This window comes from Erythrolamprus reginae, chromosome 9, assembly GCF_031021105.1.
Source record: "Erythrolamprus reginae isolate rEryReg1 chromosome 9, rEryReg1.hap1, whole genome shotgun sequence".
Taxonomy (NCBI): domain Eukaryota; kingdom Metazoa; phylum Chordata; class Lepidosauria; order Squamata; family Dipsadidae; genus Erythrolamprus; species Erythrolamprus reginae.
In genome coordinates, this window is record NC_091958.1 from 13,518,014 (window position 1) to 13,536,494 (window position 18,481).

Here is an 18,481-nt window from a genome sequence, read left to right on the forward strand (position 1 = left end):
ACTGATTTCAAAATTTCCTTACTTGAGTTGCATTGGACGTGTGTTAATACAGGAGTCTCCAAACGTGTCAACTTTTAAAGAATTATGGACTTCAACTCCCAGTACGACTGACTGAGGAATTCTGGGAGTTGAAGTCCACAAGTCTTAAAAGTTGCCAAGTTTGGACACCTCTGTATTAACAGATTGCCTATTTTAAATAAAGGTCATTTGCAAAGAGATTTTTGCTGTCTGGAAGATGTGAGCTTTTCATTCTTTGAAAGTTCTCAGCTGGTTGGAAGAAGATATATTGTGAACATTGCGAAGCCTAATCAATGTTTGACTTTTCTGAACTAATTTGATCATTTTATTTAGGAGAACCTGGAGATGTAGAATAGGATTAAAGCGGGGATACCATCGTCATCATTTTAACCATGGTCTAATTTACTGAAAGATGAAGGCCTCTTCCGTATCAAGCTGTCTTGCCAATTGGGCCCGCAATATTTGCTGGTGTCATTTAAGTCTCGTGGGATGTTTTCTGTGACTGGCTTGGTCCACTTGCCGTCAATCGTTGCTATATGACCATCCTATTTCCATTTCATTTCGGTTTACTTTTAAGTTTGTTTGTTTGTTTATTCAATTCTTTTACTCTCTTGATCTCGTATAGTTTGATCTCTAATCCGTATGCAGGTCTTTCTATCTTGACTTGTAATGCCATGTGTGTATCTTACCATGACTGCACTTAGATATATTACTAGAATGTTCTGGATCATTGACAGTTTTCTAAAGAGGTTGAAGTCTTAAGTCTGAGCCTTGCAAAACTAGAATAAAGAATATATTCCACAGATATTTTTCCCTGTGTGTTTTTTTTACATCATTCCTAATTCAAAAACATAGAAACATAGAAGACTGACGGCAGAAAAAGACCCCATGGTCCATCTAGTCTGCCCTTTTACTATTTCCTGTATTTTATCTTACAATGGATATATGTTTATCCCAGGCATGTTTAAATTCGGTTACTGTGGATTTACCAACCATGTCTGCTGGAAGTTTGTTCCAAGGATCTACTACTCTTTCAGTAAAATAATACTTTCTCATGTTGCCTTTGATCTTTCCCCCAACTAACTTCAGATTGTGTCCCCTTGTTCTTGTGTTCACTTTCCTGTTAAAAACACTTCCCTCCTGAACCCTATTTAACCCTTTAACATATTTAAATGTTTCGATCATGTCCCCCCTTTTCCTTCTGTCCTCCAGACTAAACAGATGGAGTTCATGAAGTCTTTCCTGATACGTTTTATGCTTAAGACCTTCCACCATTCTTGTAGCCCGTCTTTGGATCCGTTCAATTTTGTCAATATCTTTTTGTAGGTGAGGTCTCCAGAACTGAACACAGTACTCCAAATGTGGTCTCACCAGCGCTGTATATAAGGGGATCACAATCTCCCTCTTCCTGCTTGTTATACCTCTAGCTATGCAGGGTTGCATTTTTATGCTTCTGTAATAAAAAAAATATCAAACAACTCTAGGCTTAGAAAAAGTTACGCAAATTTAAGATAATGTTTGTTAATTTATTTCAGAAAATAAATATACTCTCAGGACAGCTTGTGATTTATTTCTATGAGTCATATTGAGCTTTGCAATAATTCAGCTACGGAAGATGAAACTCGACAATAATCTTGATCCACATTAGTTTATCGTGTGAACCCCAGCCTATTCCAAAAGTGTTGAACTTTTCAGAGCTGAATGTGATCTTTGAGCCCAGCCTGTTCTGAGATTATGAGAAAACTCTTCAGAGCTTTCTCCCTGATTCTGTGTAGACTAGTAGTGCTAAATGTTAACAAACAAGTGATGTACAGTATTAAAATTCACGATCTCTATTCATTGGTTGTGTGCGGTTTGCAACTTAGCAAATTAAACATTCCATGTATCGCCCACAAATTGGGCCTCATCAAGTTTTTCAGTTCACCTGTTGTGATTTCCTGTTTTGAATTTCAAAAGCAAGTCTTTGGTTTCTAAGCATATATTAACTACGCTGGGTATATAAGCATGAAAAATAATCTTGCTAGATCAGACCAAAAAATAGAATGTATACTGCTCAAAAAAATAAAGGGAACACTTAAACAACACAATATAACAAGTTAATCAAACTTCTGTGAAATCAAACTGTCCACTTAGGGAGCAACACTAAAAATCAATTTCACATGCTGTTGTGCACATACAACTTTGTACAGAACAAAATGGTATTCAATGAGAATGTTTCATTCAGATCTATGATGTGTTATTTGAGTATTCCCTTTATTTTTATGAGCAGTATATTTTTTTACATTTTCCATTGTATTTTGTGGTTTTTTTATAACTAAGGCAAGGTAAAATTAAAAATATCAATTGCAACTTTTAAGACTTGTGGACTTCAACTTCCAGAATTTTCCAGCCAGCCATGCTGTTAAAGGAATTTTGGGAGTTGAAGTCCACAAATCTTAGTTGCAAAGGTTAAACATTCCTCATCTAATCCAACATAAGGTTCAGTAGAGAAATTTATCTTGAGAGCATCTGGTCCCCGCTTGAAAATCTCCCGCAAAAGGGAGTTGTCAATTCCCCCCCTAAATATGCCTAATAAGAATAACTGGTTTTATTCCAGAATTTGTTCTATTGTGGTTTTAATCTTATTCCAAACTATTCTCACCTGGGGGCAACAACTCTTATTGCCTTTTTGGTAAATGCTGTTACAGTGATCTCTGGGTTATATCCCAAATCAGGGATAGACAAAGTTGGCTCTTCTATATGACATGTGGACTTCAACTCCCAGAATTCCTGAGCTAGCATGATTGGCTCAGGAATTCTGGGAGTTGAAGTCCACAAGTCATAGAAGAGTCATTTTTGCCTACCCGTCTCCCAGGTCATGGTGTAATTAGCTCCTGACTCCCTAAAATGAAGCATTCCAAGAGAGAAGCCTAGGTAATTTTTTTTTTCATAATTGGTAAGTCCTTGCTATAAATTTGGCTAATCTTACAAGGGCAAATTTATGACTTTCCAGAGGCTGTTGAATTACCTCAGCAGCTTCCCTCAATAATGAAGGGTGCTGGGACTTGTAGTTCAGCCATTTCTGGAGAGCCATTACTCTTCCCTCTCTAGTTGCTCTTCAGTTGGATCAGTGAATGGCTGCAAAAAAATTTACTACCACACTGGGCACAGCATATTGTGTGGGTGTGGCTTGTTGGTTGTGTGACTGGGTAGGAGTGGCTTGTCGGCCATGTGAACAAGTGGGAGTAGCTTGACTATCATGTGACATGGTTAAAGGTCATGTGACTGGATGAAAGTGGCTTACTATCCAATGTAAGTTTTCAAATAGGTGCTTGGACTCTTTTTCAGTTAAGTCACATTATTTGAATAGCGACAAAAAGGAGAAATAGGCAGCATTATTTCTTGAGGGGCACAGTAACATTTTAAGGTTTTGTACTGAACCCACAAGGTTCAGTATGATAACAGATTAGGCAAGTAGCTCAATTTTCTTGAATTGTTATAAAAGTTCAGTTTTAGGTAATGATTAAAATGATTAAAACCTTTATGGGTAAAAACATACTTATTTATTTCCTCTTTTAAAAGTAATTAAGAATCATACTAAGGTACTAGAGAAGAAAGGACAATAGAAAAACTACACTGCTCAAAAAAAAATTAAAGGGAACACTTAAACAACACAATGTAACTCCAAGTAAATCAAACTTCTGTGAAATCAAAACTGTCCACTTAGGAAGCAACACTGATGGACAATCAATAGCACATGGTGTCAGCACATTCAACTTTGTACAGAAAAAAAGTATTCAATGAGAATATTTCATTCATTCAGATCTAGGAGGTGTTATTTGAGTGTTCCTTTTATTTTTTTTTGAGCAGTGTATTAAGTATTCAATAAATAGTGCATTAACTTACTACCCCCATTGCATACTCCGTTCCCAGCAGCCCATTACTGAGTTCACAAATTCTGTGAATATAAGAATTTGTGAATTTGTATAAGGCAAAGTTCAGGTGGCTGTGAAAAGACATGTGCTGCTTCGCAAGTCCCTGCTTTCATTCATTAAACCAGTTGCTTTAATTAGTCGTTTATCTTAACGCAATGAGCTTTTGACTTTGCATATGGTGTGTAGGAGGACTAGTAGATTCCCACATTGTGGTGCTTTGCCCTCCTTACTTGCTCTTGCAAAATGCACCTGTGGCGTCTCTGCTTCCCTACTCGGGGCTTACTTAAAGTGGCTAGAAGACAGGAAGAGGCAGCTCAAGGTAAGGTAAGGACGGGAAAGAGGTAAGCAACATGAATTGTCATTTTGTGCCCTAGTAAGCTGTGCCTAAACCGGACGGAAACACCACTTCCTTCCAGGCAGGCCTCTGCAGAAGGTCAGAAGATGGCTGCCTCCTTCAGAGAGAGATCTGAAAAACTGCATGGTAAGCAGTCCCCTTTTCTTTATCCTACTCAGCACGAGCAAAGAAGGCCAGGATGCTAGTCCTCATGAAGCTAGCCGGGGGCTCAGGGAAAACTTCCCTCTATCTTTCTGCTGTCCCCATTTGATGGATTTCTCAGAAATGGAGAATCAGAGCTTAGCTTTGAAGCTGACATACTTGATGGTCTTGTTCACTTTATTTATTTATTGGTTTGTTTTGTCAAGTATGTATTGCTGGTGTACAAAGATATAACAATGTTTATATACAGGATACTAGTAAGAGAGAAATATTAGGACGGGACGGTAGGCACGCTGGTGCACTTATGCACGCCCCTTATTGACCTCTTAGGAATCGGGAGAGGTCAACAGTGGAGAGTCTAAGGGTAAAGTTTTTGGGGTTAGGTGATGATATTACAGAGTCTGTTAGTGAGTTCCAAGCATCAACTACTTGGTTACTAAAGTCGTATTTCCTGCAGTCAAGTTTGGAGCGGTTTACTTTAAGTGCATTTAATTAATTAATTAATTAATTCTAATTCTATGCTGCCCAATCCCGAAGGACTCTGTTTGTATCTGTTGCTGTTGTTGTGTGAAGAAGTGTGTTTTTGTGTGTGTGTGAGAGAGAGAGAGGAGAAAGATGAGCAATTTCTTTCAAGTTAATTGAAGGAATCCAAGAATCCATTTCTAAGGTTCACAAATGTTGGTTCATGTTGGCTTTTTTCTTTTTGTATTAATTTTTTCACTAACTTTACATCCACACATATACCACAATATCAGCATGATACACACTTATACGTTTTTCCAATACATTCCAACCTTTTGCTGCTAGCTGGTGGTCATTTGGATTTTGGTAAGCTGGCTCCAGTAACCAGAAGCAATACAGGTTTTCTACCTTTGTCTCTTATATGTACTGGCCCTTTGCCCCTCAGCCTTCAATACCTCCTAGAGGGACTCAGAAAGATTTAAAACCACAAAAGGTATTTTAAGAACCAAGCACAATCTTTTCCCCATAGAAAAATCTTCTATTGTAATATAACATCCAATTGTTGTCAAATTTATAACGTGCGAGAGTGGAAAAAGAAATTGTGAGCAGTGTGCCAATTCCCTTTGATTGACAATGTTCACTTGCATAAAACAAAGCAAAACAGGATATGATGAATTACGTTCTCAAGTTTGCAGCAGCTTTTGTATCTTGTGATTAAATGAAAACACACAATGTCCTGGTGGTTCTGGAAAGTCTAGAACAGCGGTGTTAAACGCACGGCCCAGGGCCCAGATTCTGCCTCGTGGTGCTTCTGCCAGTGAAAAATGAAGCTCAGGTGGGCCACCCACAGCCCTCCCGAAGCTCCATTTTTACTTTGCAGGAAGCCGCTGCAGCCGAAAATGAAGCTCGGGAGCCCATTTTTGCTGGCACAGCACTAGGGCCACTGCCGGTGCCCCTGACACTAGTGATGTCGAGCTGGCCATGCCCCTCCTGTCACCCCACAAGGTCAAACACAAACCTTGGCGGGGAAAATATTTACTGACCCCTCGCATCCTGGACACAAACTGTTTCAACTCCTACCCTCAAAACGTCGCTACAGAGCACTGCACACCAAGACAACTAGACACAAGAACAGGGTTTTCCCGAACGCCATCACTCTACTAAACAAATAATTTGCTCAACACCGTCAGACTTTTTACTAAATCTGCACTTCTATTTCTACTAGTTTTTCTCATCATTCCTATCATCCTTTTCCTCCCACTTAGGACTGTATGACTGTAACTTGTTGCTTGTATCCTAAGATTTTTATTAATATTGATTGTTTCTACATTGCTTATTTGACCCCTATGACAATCATTAAGTGTTGTACCACATGATTCTTGACAAATGTATCTTTTTCATTTATGTATGCTGAGAGCATATGCACCAAGACAAATTCCTTGTGTGTCCAATCACACTTGGCCAATAAAATTCTATTCTATTATTGTGTTGTAGACTTCAACTCCCAGAATTCTTCCTTCAGTCTTGCTAGCTCAGGAATGGGAGTTTATTTTATATTATATTATATTTTATTTCATTTCATTTCATTTCATTATTTTATTATATTTTATTTTATTTTATTTTATTATTATTTTATTTTATTTATTTATTTTATTTTATCTTATCTTATCTTATTATTTAATTTAATTTTATTTTATTTTATTGTCCAACAAGTATAGTATTATAGTACATATTAACATAACATAACATAAGTAGAACGTAGTAATAGAAAGGATAACAAGACAGTAGGAAAGGGACATTAGGCACAAAAGTGCACTTATGCACACCCCTTACAGACCTCTTAGAAAAGGGGAGAGGTCGATTGTAGATAATGTAAGGTTGCAGATTTTGGGGTTGGGGGAAGCAACAACAGAGTCAGGTAATGAGTTCCAGGCGGTGACCACTCTATTGCTGAAATCGTATTTTCTGCGGTCAAGTTTGGAGCGGTTTGCATTCAGTTTGTATCTATTACTTGCTCTTGTGTTGTTGTTGTTAAAGGTGAAGTAGTCACTGACAGGGAGTACATTAGCTGAAGTCCACAAGTCTTTAAACTTGCCAAGTTTGAATACCCATGCAAACCCCTAACCCAGGGGTCTTCATATGTGACAGCTTTAAGACCAGTGAACTTCAACTCCCAGAGTTCCCCCTCCGGTCATGCTAGATGGGTTAATTAGAAGGCAAAAACAGCCCAATTTTGTGAAAAATGGACCACTTTTCCTCCATTTCTTTTTTGCAAAAATGGGGTGGGTAAAGAATTAATCATAATCATAATCATAATAATTTATTAGATTTGTATGCCACCCCTCTCCGCAGACTCGGGGCGGCTCACAACAACAATAGTAACAATATAACAATGTAACAAATCTAATATTTAAAAAACATCTAAAATACCCATCATTTAAACCATACAACGCAAGTATAACATACATAAAACTATATAAGCCTGTGGGAGATATCTCAATTCCCCCATGCCTGACAATACAGGTGGGTCTTAAGCAATTTACGAAAGACAAGGAGGGTGGGGGCAGTTCTAATCTCCGGGGGGAGTTGATTCCAGAGGGCCGGGGCCACCACAGAGAAGGCTCTTCCCCTGGGCCCTGCCAGACAACATGGTTTAGTCGACGGGACCCAGAGAATGCCAACTCTGTGGGACGGTTCTGGAGGTAGTCTGGGAAGCATGCAGGGAGCTCCTTGGTATGGAGGATGGCAAAAATGCCCCCATTTTTGTGAAAAACGGGCCATTTATCACAAAAATGGCCATATTTGCCGCCACCCACCCACCCCCCAGTACTCAAGAGCTCTCTGCAGGCGCGAAATGTCACGATGCGAACCAGTGGGAAGGGTAAGTGGAACCCACCCCTGGGATAGATATAATAGGCATAATTTTGAAAGACTGGGTGTATTTTGACTGCTGCTGGTTGTGCCACCTTTACGGGGTTTTTTTATTGCTGTACTGTTTTATGTTTTATTGTGAACCATCCAGAGCCATTGAGAATCAGGCAGTGTGCAAATAGAATGAATTTTAAAAAAATGTAAAAACACTCACTAGATCACGGCATAAGTGGCAGGATTCATATTTATGTTTTCTGACCATGTCGTGTGCTAATGGAAGGGAAAGAAGACAGCTCAAGATTTGTAGACCAAAATTAAACGTGCTGCTTTTAAAAAAAATAATAATAATAATTTTGCACATTTATTGGAATGCAAATTCCATCCTGCCTGAAGATTTGCAAGAATAAATTTTATCTCTTCTCATCACTGCTGTTATCCTGGGGATGAGTTTTTACAAGACGTGTGCAAGAGATAAAACAGGATTTGGGCTGGGCTTGCAAAACGCATTTAACGTGGTTCCTTGAATTTGCATCCTACGCCATATCGCGTATCCTAAACTTTCTAAACGAACTAAGTCATACAACCTGCTAAGTCACACCTGAAAGGACAGTCGTACAAAGGCAAATTTTGGATCTTGAACTTTTCAAGTTGAGCACAGTTGGACTGCAGATCTATTCAGAATACAGAATAATAGGGTTGGAAGGGACCCTGGAGGCCTTCTAGTCTAACCCCCTGCTCAAGCAGGAGATCCTGGGCCTATATCAGTGATGGTGAATCTATGGCACACATACCACAGGTGGCACACGGAGCCGTATCTGCTGGCACGCGAGCAGTTATTTATTTTATTTTATTTTATTTATTTATTTTGTCCAATACACAATGAGGGTTTTAGTGGGTATATATCTATATACACACATAGTAAAATACATGATGAAGGTTATAGAGGAGATACTCATAGTAAAATATATCTAAGAAAGAATAGAAAAGAAGGTATAGGAATAGAACATATCAATGAAAGAATAGAAGAAGAGATACAGTAGTCCCTCACCTATCGCTGGTGTTACGTTCCAGACCTGGCTGCAATAGGTGAAATCCGCGATGGGGAATTTATCGACTGATAGTACTTATTTAAGTATTTATATTGTAATTGTTTGGTAAGTTTTCATTGTTTTAAGTGTTTATAAACCCTTCCCACACAGTATTTATTTTAGATACAGTATTTAAATACAGTATTTATAATTTTAGATATATATATATATATTTTTAAAAACCTGCCAATCGAGTTCGGCGGGCTGTTTAAATCTGCCGATCGACTTCCTCAGAAACCCGCGATGAAGTGAAGCCACAGTAGGTGAAGCGCGGTATAGCGAGGGACTACTGTATAGGAATAGAAGAAAGGTATAGGAGATATAGGAGAGCAATAGGACAGGGGAAGGAAGGCACTCTAGTGCACTTGTACTCGCCCCTTACTGACCTCTTAGGAATCTGGATAGGTCAACCGTAGATAATCTAAGGGTAAAGTGTTGGGAGTTTGGGGATGACACTATGGAGTCCGGTAATGAGTTCCACGCTTCGACAACTCGGTTACTGAAGTCATATTTTTTACAGTCAAATTTGGAGAAGTTAATATTAAGTTTAAATCTGTTGTGTGCTCTTGTGTTGTTGTGGTTGAAGCTGAAGTAGTCGCCGACAGGCAGGACGTTGCAGCATATGATCTTGTGGGCAATACTTAGATCATGTTTAAGGCGTCTTAGTTCTAGGCTTTCTAGGCCCAGGATTGAAAATCTAGTCTCATAGGGTATTCTGTTTGGAGCGGTTAATATTAAGTTTAAATCTGTTGTGTGCTCTTGTTATCCTAGTTATCCTAGTGTTATCCTAGTTCAGGGCCAGTGTGCATGTGCCTCCCAACCAGCTGATTTTCAGCTCACCTGGAGGCTCTGGGAGGGCATTTCAGAATCTGGAGAGTCTCCGGGGAGATGGGAGAAGGCATTTTTGCCTCTGGAGCCTGGGGAGGGCGAAAAATGGGCCTACCAGGCCCACCGGAGTTGGGAAATGGGCTGTTTCGGGCCTCCAGGTGGGGCGAGGGACGCCATTTTCGCATTCCCCAGGCATTGAATTATGAGTATGGGCACTTGTACATGAACACACGTTTTCGTCACCTGAGGAAAAAAAGCTTCACCATTACTGCCCTATGCCAACTCTGAGCACTCGCCAGCTGATTTTCAACCTTCTTTTCAGCCATTTCCACACTCCCTAGGCTTCGGGAAAGCCTCCTGAAGCGTGCCCACACCAGTAATGTAATGACCTCCCTTCCCTGTGCATGTGCACAACCCCTCCCCCACACTGACCAACTGTGCATGCGCACAGGCCTCAGTGAGGCGTCGGTACTTCCAGTAGGCCCCACTGGGTTGTTGTTGTTTTTTGTTTATTTATTTTTATTCATTCATTTGTCCAATACACAAATACATAGGAAGAAAAATAGACATGTAGTAATATATATAAGGGTAAAGTGAACTTAGAGGAGAGGATATATGAAAGAAAGAAAATATATATGATAAGTGAGAGAAAGGAAAGACAATTGGACGGGACGAAAGGCACACCAGTGCACTTATGTATGCTTACTGGCCTCTTAGGAACCTGGAGAGGTCAATTGTGGAGAGTCTGAGGGAGAAATTGGGGGTTAGGGGTTGACACAATTGAGTCCGGCAATGAGTTCCACGCTTCGATAACTCTTCCAACTCTATTATTCTGTATTCTGAATAGATTTTGCCATCCTCACGGTTCAAGAAAGCCTCCTGAAGCCTCCTGAAGCCTGGGACGGTGAATAGGCCTAGCGGAAGTTTAATAGGCCTAGCGGAAGTTCATTTCTGAACTCCTGGTTGACCTGTTTGGCCATTTTTTGCTATATGTTTACACCTATACCTACTACCTTGTACATGTTTGACAAACAAATATATACATAAATCCATTTATGGTTGTTGTTGTTGTTGTTATTGTTTTCCCCCCAGAACACATCACTAATTTCTTAGGGACACAGGAGTTTGTCTTACTGGATGCTCAGTTCCACATCAAATCCAAAGTAGAGGAAATTATCCTGGTATGTACATGTGGTTTTTTTAAAATTATTATTATTATTTGTCAGCTTTCGTAAACTACTCAAGACCTACCTATACCGCCAGGCATGGGGGAGTTGAGACACCTTTCCCCCACACTCTTTATATTTTATGTTTGGTATGTATGTGTTGTTTGGTTTTTAAATATGATAGGGTTTTATATGCTTCTTTTTTAATATTAGATTTGTTTCGCTATAATATTGTTTTTTATTATTGTTGTGAGCCGCCCCAAGTCTTCGGAGAGGGGCGGCATACAAATCTAATAAATTATTATTGTTGTTGTTGTTGTTGTTGTTATTATTATTATTATTATTATTATTATTATTATTTATATGCGTGGGTGTAATTTCCGTGCCAAAACAGACAAACACCATGCACTCTGAAGTCCTTGAAAAAAGTCGTTTTGGATAGACAGCAGGGATGCATAACGATTTTAACAAAGAATGAATGGGAAAAGCCCATTTGCATCCCACTGTTCAAGTCTTATTGCAATCTGGTATTTCTGCATTTGTTTGTTACTGTAATATCTGTGTGAACATGTGCACAGATAGTTCTCGACTTACGACCGGCCATAGGAGAGCCTGGATATTCCACTCTAAGTTATTTATTTATTTATTAGATTTGTATGCCGCCCCTCTCCGAAGACGCGGGGCGGCTCACAGCAACAGAACAATACAAATCCAATAGTTAAAAACAATTTAAAACCCTTAATATAAAAAACAATCATACGTCTCATACAAACCATACATAAAGCAGGAACGGCCTAGGGGAATCAATTCCCCCATGCCTGACGGCAGAGGTGGGTTTTAAGGAGTTTGCGAAAGGCAAGGAGGGTGGGGGCAATACTAATCTCTGGGGGGAGTTGGTTCCAGAGGGTCAGGGCCACCACAGAGAAGGCACTTCCCCTGGGTCCCGCCAGACGACATTGTATAATGCTTGTAAGTCAAGACACCTACATGACTAGACCTGATTTTATGTGAGACACACATACACACACACACAGAGTTCTTGGCATATTTGGGTCTTTTCCCGTTTAAGATTGGTAGAATCTTTGGTTTTGTGCTTGGGTGAACAAAGCATAAAGCCAAAAGCACCAGCCTGAAGATGACGAATGAGACCTTGTCAAAACGTCGCCAAGATTCTACCAATTTTAAATGGGGAAAAACCCACATATGCCAATACCTACATACCTATACCTGTGAAAATCTACGAGGCAGGGAATTTTTTTTAATAGTCAACAAGCTATAATATACATGATTACATACTTTTTTGCTGATAAGTGAAAAGGTAGAGAGCCTAGTATAGCTCTATTTCGAGCGTGTTATACTCATCAACTAGTATACCAGGATTTGTATGTGTAGATAGATAGGTAGGTATGTAGGTAGGTAGGTAGGAAGGAAGGAAGGAAGGAAGGAAGGAAGGAAGGCAGATAGATATTTCATTTTATTTATTTATTAGATTTGTATGCCACCCCTCTCCGAAGACTAGATCGATCGATCGATCGATAGATAGATAGATAGATAGATAGATAGATAGATAGATAGATAGATAGAAAGGTAGGTAGGTAGGTAGGTAGGTAGGTAGATAGGTAGATAGGTAGATAGGTAGATAGGTAGATAGATAGATAGATAGATATTTCATTTTATTTATTTATTAGATTTGTATGCCGCCCCTCTCCGAAGACTAGATAGATAGATAGGTAGGTAGGTAGGTAGGTAGGTAAGAAGGCAGGCAGGCAGGCAGGCAGGCAGATAGGCAGATAGATATATATTTTATTTTATTTATTTATTAGATTTGTATGCCGCCCCTCTGCGAAGACTAGATAGATAGATAGATAGATAGATAGGTAGGTAGGTAGGTAGGTAGGTAGGTAGGTAGGTAGATAGATAGATAGATAGATCGGTAGGTAGGTAGGTAAGTAGGTAGGTAGGTAGGTAGGAAGGCAGGCAGATAGGCAGATAGGCAGATAGATAGATATTTTATTTTATTTATTAGATTTGTATGCCGCCCCTCTGCGAAGACTAGATAGATAGATAGATAGATAGATAGATAGATAGATAGATAGATAGATAGATAGATAGATAGATAGATAGATAGATAGATAGATAGATAGAAAGATTAGAAAGGTAGAAAGGTAGGTAGGTAGGTAGGTAGGTAGGTAGCCCTGGGTTGGGCTGAGAGGCAAAAGGAAGCATTAAGCTTCTCCCATATTTGGGTATGTCAGGGTGATTCGACAGAAAAATAATATAACACTTCCCTGGTACAAAGCTGATCCTGTGACCCAGAGGTTAATTCACTCCCTTACAGGCTGCAGGTTCAAATCCCAGTGAGGGTATGAGTAGCTGATGAGAGTAAACAACCTCAAAATAGATCCACACTAATCTCCCTTCATTTTCAATTCAGCAAAAATATTTAAACACCCAGAATTCCAAAGCATCTACAAGGGATTCCTAGCAGAGTTAAACCACAGATTAAGCCAGCATGTACTGGTATCAAACGTCAGGGAAATATCGTGGTGAAAAATCATACTGCAGCCGTATTCCTTTCCAATCTAATGACTGCAGTAAATTAGATTTGCATGGAGACGTTTGACTTCCTCCAGCGGCCCCAGCCCAGACAAGGTTGTGAGTCACACCATGCTCCAATTGTATCTGCTCACAAGGAGCCAATTAGATGAACACAATAGCTCATATGCCACTGAGCTGCATCAATTATGGGGATGCGTTATTAAGAAACATCGCACCAGAGGTGGGTTCCTCCTGGTTCAGACTGATTCTATGGAACCGGTAGTAATTTCTTGCCCTCGGTCGCTGGAACTGGCAATGCCCCCAAATTGGCTCTTTCGGTGGTGCTGTAGGCGCCACCATATTTTTTTGTTGTTTCTGTGCATGTGCAAAATGTGGGGGTTTGTTTGTTTGTTTGTTTGTTTATTGATTGATTGATTGGATTTGTATGCCACCCCTCTCCGCAGACTCGGGGCAGCTAACAACAGTAACAAAACAGTATAATCCAATACTAAAAACAGGTAAAACCCATTATATAAAAACCAATCATACATACAGACATACCATGCAAAAAGTTTTAAAGGCCTAGGGGGAAATTGTATCTCAGTTCCCCCATGCCTGGCGGCAGAGGTGGGTTTTAAGCAGCTTACGAAAGGCAAGGAGGGTGGGGGCAATTCTAATCTCTAGGGGGAGTTGGTTCCACAGGGCCGGGGCCACCACAGAGAAGGCTCATCCCCTGGGTCCCGCAAAGCGACATTGTTTGGTTGACGGGACCCGGAGAAGGCCCACTCTGGTCGCTGGAATTCGTGCAGCAGAAGGTAATCTGGTCCAGTGCCATTAAGGGCTTTATAGGTCATAACAAACACTTTGAATTGTGACCGGAAACTGATCGGCAACCAATGCAGACTGTGGAGTGTTGGTGTAACATGGATATATTTGGGAAAGCCCATGATTGCTCTCGCAGCTGCATTCTGCACGATCTGAAGTTTCCGAACACTTTTTTTAGCACTGTTTATTTATTATATTTATTTATTGATTGATTTTGTCCAATACACAATGAGGGTTTTAGTGGGTATACACATAGTAAAATATATAATGAAGGTTATAGAGGATATACTCATAGTAAAATACAGTGTTCCCTCGATTTTCGCAGGGGATGCATTCTGAGACCGCCCGCGAAAGTCGAATTTCCGCGAAGTAGAGATGCGGAAGTAAATAGACTATTTTTGGCTATGAACAGTATCACAAGCCTTCCCTTAACACTTTAAACCCCTAAATTACAATTTCCCATTTCCTTAGCAACCATTTAGATTATTGCTCACCATGTTTATTTATTAAAGTTTATTTAAAAAATAATTATTAAAGGCGGACGAAAGTTTGGCGATGACATATGACGTCATCGGGCGAGAAAAACCATGGTATAGGGAAAAACCCCGAAAAGTATTTTTTAATTAATATTTTTGAAAAACCGTAGTATAGACTTTTCGCAAAGTTCGAACCCACGAAAACCGAGGGAACACTGTATATCTAAGAAATAATAGAAAAGAAGATATAGTAATAGAACATATCAATGAAAGAATAGAAGAAGAGATATAGGAATAGAAGAAAGGTATAGGAGATATAGGAGAGCAATAGGACGGGACGGAAGGCACTCTAGTGCACTTATACTCGCCCTTTTCTGACCTCTTAGGAATCTGGATAGGTCAACCATAGATAATCTAAGGGTAAAGTGTTGGGGGTTTGGGGATGACATTATGGAGTCCGGTAATGAGTTCCACGCTTCGAGAACTCGTTTACTTGAAGTCATATTTTTTACAGTCAAGTTTGGAGCGGTTAATATTAAGTTTAAATCTGTTGTGTGCTCTTGTGTTGTTGTGGTTGAAGCTGAAGTAGTTGCCGACAGCCAGGACGTTGCAATATATGGTCTTGTGGGCAATACTTAGATCTTGTTTAAGGCTCCGTAGTTCTAGGCTTTCTAGACCCAGGATTGTAAGTCTAGTTTCGTAGGGTAGTCTGTTTCGAGTGGAGGAGTGAAGGGCTCTTCTGGTGAAGTATCTTTGGACATTTTCAAGGGTGTTAATGTCTGAGATGCAATATGGGTTCAAAACCGATGAGCTGTATTCGAGGATGGGTCTGGCGAAAGTTTTGTAAACTCTGGTAAGTAGTGTGAGATTGCCAGAGCAGAAGCTACGTAGGATTAGGTTTACAACTCTTGAAGCCTTCTTGGCTATGTTGTTGCAGTGGGCTTTGGCACTTAAATCTTTTGTTATTAGTATACCAAGGTCTTTAACCGAGTGGGGGTTATCTGTGATAATTTGATTATTCCATTCGTATTTGGAGTTTAGATTCTTTTCCCCAATGTGTAGGACATAGCACCCGGGTGGTGTGTCAGGAGCAAACCGGCAATGAAGAAAATCAGAACCTATCAGAGTTGTTAACCTAATCCTATGTAGCTTCTTCTCCGGTAATCTCATGCCAGTAACCAGATCATACAAAACTTTCACCAGACCAATCCTTGAATACAGCTCATCTGTATGGAACCCGCATTTCGGACATAAACACATAAAAATGTCCAGAGATACTTTACTAGAAGAGCCCTCCACTCCTCCACAGGCATTTTGGGTTTGTCCAGTGCGGGGGTATACAATCTGCAGCTCTGGAGCCACAGGTGGCTCTTTCATCCCCCTCCTGCTGCGGCTTCCTACCGCTCAAAATATGCATCACAACCGCCAATGTGCAACACCTGCCGGCATGTGATTTATTGAGCTTTTTTTTTTAGGAGTTCAAAATGTTTTTGTTGCATGCAAAAATAAAAATAAAAATTTTCTCTGTAGCAGGTCATTGATTTCATAAATGCAACACACTATAGTTTTTTTAAAAATACATAGCATAGATGTATAAGATGAACCAACATTTCCACCCTCTTTTAGGGGCGAAAAAGGTGCATCCTACACTCCGAAAAATATGGTAATCAACTCCACTGCCAGTGTGTTTGTCACCACCTATTACAACTCTTAAATCCTTTATGGATATTACACAGAAGGTTTCCTGTCAAGTCCTGGTTGCTATCAATCACAGAGACCTACTTGGGTCTCTCTTCTTTTTCAATGTCTTTCAATGTCTCTCTCTCTCTTTCTGAATAGGTTTTGATGCCTTGGCGAGCATTGGTGGTGATGGCAAAGCTTCCTCTCAAGGTACCTTGAGTCCTATTTTGTCCTTAGCCTTATTTACTTAGCCATCAGGTGCTGTTTTCTTAGCCTAGCCCCATTGCAGCTGCTGGAAAGAAAATCCATCTGGTTCTGTTCCCAGCTTTGTATTTGAGCTTCCTGTTCCTGTGCTAGAACACGTCTTTTAATAATCTATTGGCTGTTGTCTGATTTCTTTGGGGTCATGTAAGGGTCATAGCTGGCTCTATAGGCAAAAGAGATGAAATCCTATATGTTTGTTTGAGCTAATTTTGTCAATCTTTTGTGGCTTAGCTGTGTTTCTGTCTTGACCCAGTTTTTTTCTGAATGGATTATTATTATTATTATTATTATTATTATTATTATTATTATTATTATTATTTAGATTTGTATGCCACCCCTCTCCGTAGACTCGGGGTAGCTCACAACAATAACACAGACAATGTAAGAACAAATCTAATAATTTAAAAAACACTAAAACCCCCATTATTAAAAGCAAGCATACACACAAAATTGCCAAATTTGCATTTTTTAAAAGCTGGCCTCTTCAGTTGCTTGGGGCAGGGAAAATGAAGCTCTGAATTTCTGTCTCCCTTAAGATTTTTTTAAAATTTCTCCCCTTAGGGGAAATATTTTATCTGCCTTTTTGATATTTCCCAAAATATTTCATTCTCCTAGGAGGTGGGGCGGCTTCCCACACAGCCATCTGCAGAAATGCAGGTGCTGGTTCTATTATTAGTTAGGTGACCAATACAATATCCCTCAGCAGAATATCAGAATTGGAAGGGACCGTAGAGGGACTTAGCTCAAAAAGTGGAGACCAAAATTAAACACGCTGTTGTTGTTTTTTAAATTCTTGATTTTGCACATGTATTTGCTTGAATGCAAATCACATCAGCCAGAAGATTTGCAAGAATGAATTTTAATCTCTTCCCATCGCTGCTGTTATCCTGGGATGAATGTTGCGAGACACATACAAGTGATAAACCGGATTTGAGCTGGGCTTGCAAAATGCATTTAACTTGCTTTCTGAATTTGCATCCCACGTGGTCTCAGTGTCTCCTAAGTTGCGCGGCCTGCGGAGTCACACCTAAAAAGAACAGTGGTACAAAGGCAGATTTTGGATTTTGAACTTTTCAGGCTGAGCGCAGCTAAACCGCAAATCTGTTCGAGTTTGCAGAATAATAGAGTTGAAAAGGTTTAGCTGGCTGCTTGTTACGGCAAAAAGCAAGTTTGAAGTAACGTCATACATTTCTCTTTGCAGGTCCACCTTAGCTTCAGCTTCCTAGCTGTGAAGTTGATCAAAATGAGAGAAGCTAAAAAGGTAAGTTGAGTTTTAGGGAATGGACTGTGCAATCTGCTTCCTCCTCTATAAAATATAGCAATACAGTGTTCCCTCGATTTCCGCGGGGGATGCGTTCTGAGACCGCCCGCGAAAGTCAAATTTCCGCGAAGTAGAGATGCGGAACTAAATACACCATTTTTGGCTATGGACAGTATCACAAGCCATCCCTTAACACTTTAAACCCCTAAATTACCATTTCCCATTCCCTTAACAACCATTTACTCACCATCATTACTGGTACTCACCGTTGAATAAGATACTTAGTGATCCTGATATTTATAATCATAATTATTTATTAACAATAATTATTTTTTTTGTTATTTGCAAAAATTATTAGTTTGGCGATGACATATGATGTAATTGGGTGGAAAAAACTGTGGTATAGGAAAAAAACGCGAAGTATTTTTTAATTAATATTTTTTGAAAAACCGTGGCATAGGCTATTTGCGAAGTTCGAACCTGCGAAAATCGAGGGAACACTGTATCACTTATATACTTCGCAGTGCTTTTATAGCCCTCTCTAAGGGGTTTACAGACTCAGCTCATTGCCCCCAACAATTTGGGTCCTCATTT

General features: G+C 39.8%; 1 protein-coding gene across 1 annotated transcript in view; it reads left to right on the plus strand.

The window, feature by feature from the left end:
- Positions 1–3,245: 3,245 nt before the first annotated feature.
- Positions 3,246–18,481, plus strand: part of CARMIL2 (capping protein regulator and myosin 1 linker 2) — a 111,995-nt gene continuing 96,759 nt past the window's right edge. The window contains 5 exon segments of the mRNA XM_070760343.1: positions 3,246–3,309; positions 4,307–4,413; positions 10,770–10,858; positions 16,522–16,572; positions 17,828–17,887. Coding sequence (XP_070616444.1) covers positions 3,287–3,309; positions 4,307–4,413; positions 10,770–10,858; positions 16,522–16,572; positions 17,828–17,887 — 330 coding nt within the window. The 5' untranslated portion in view covers positions 3,246–3,286.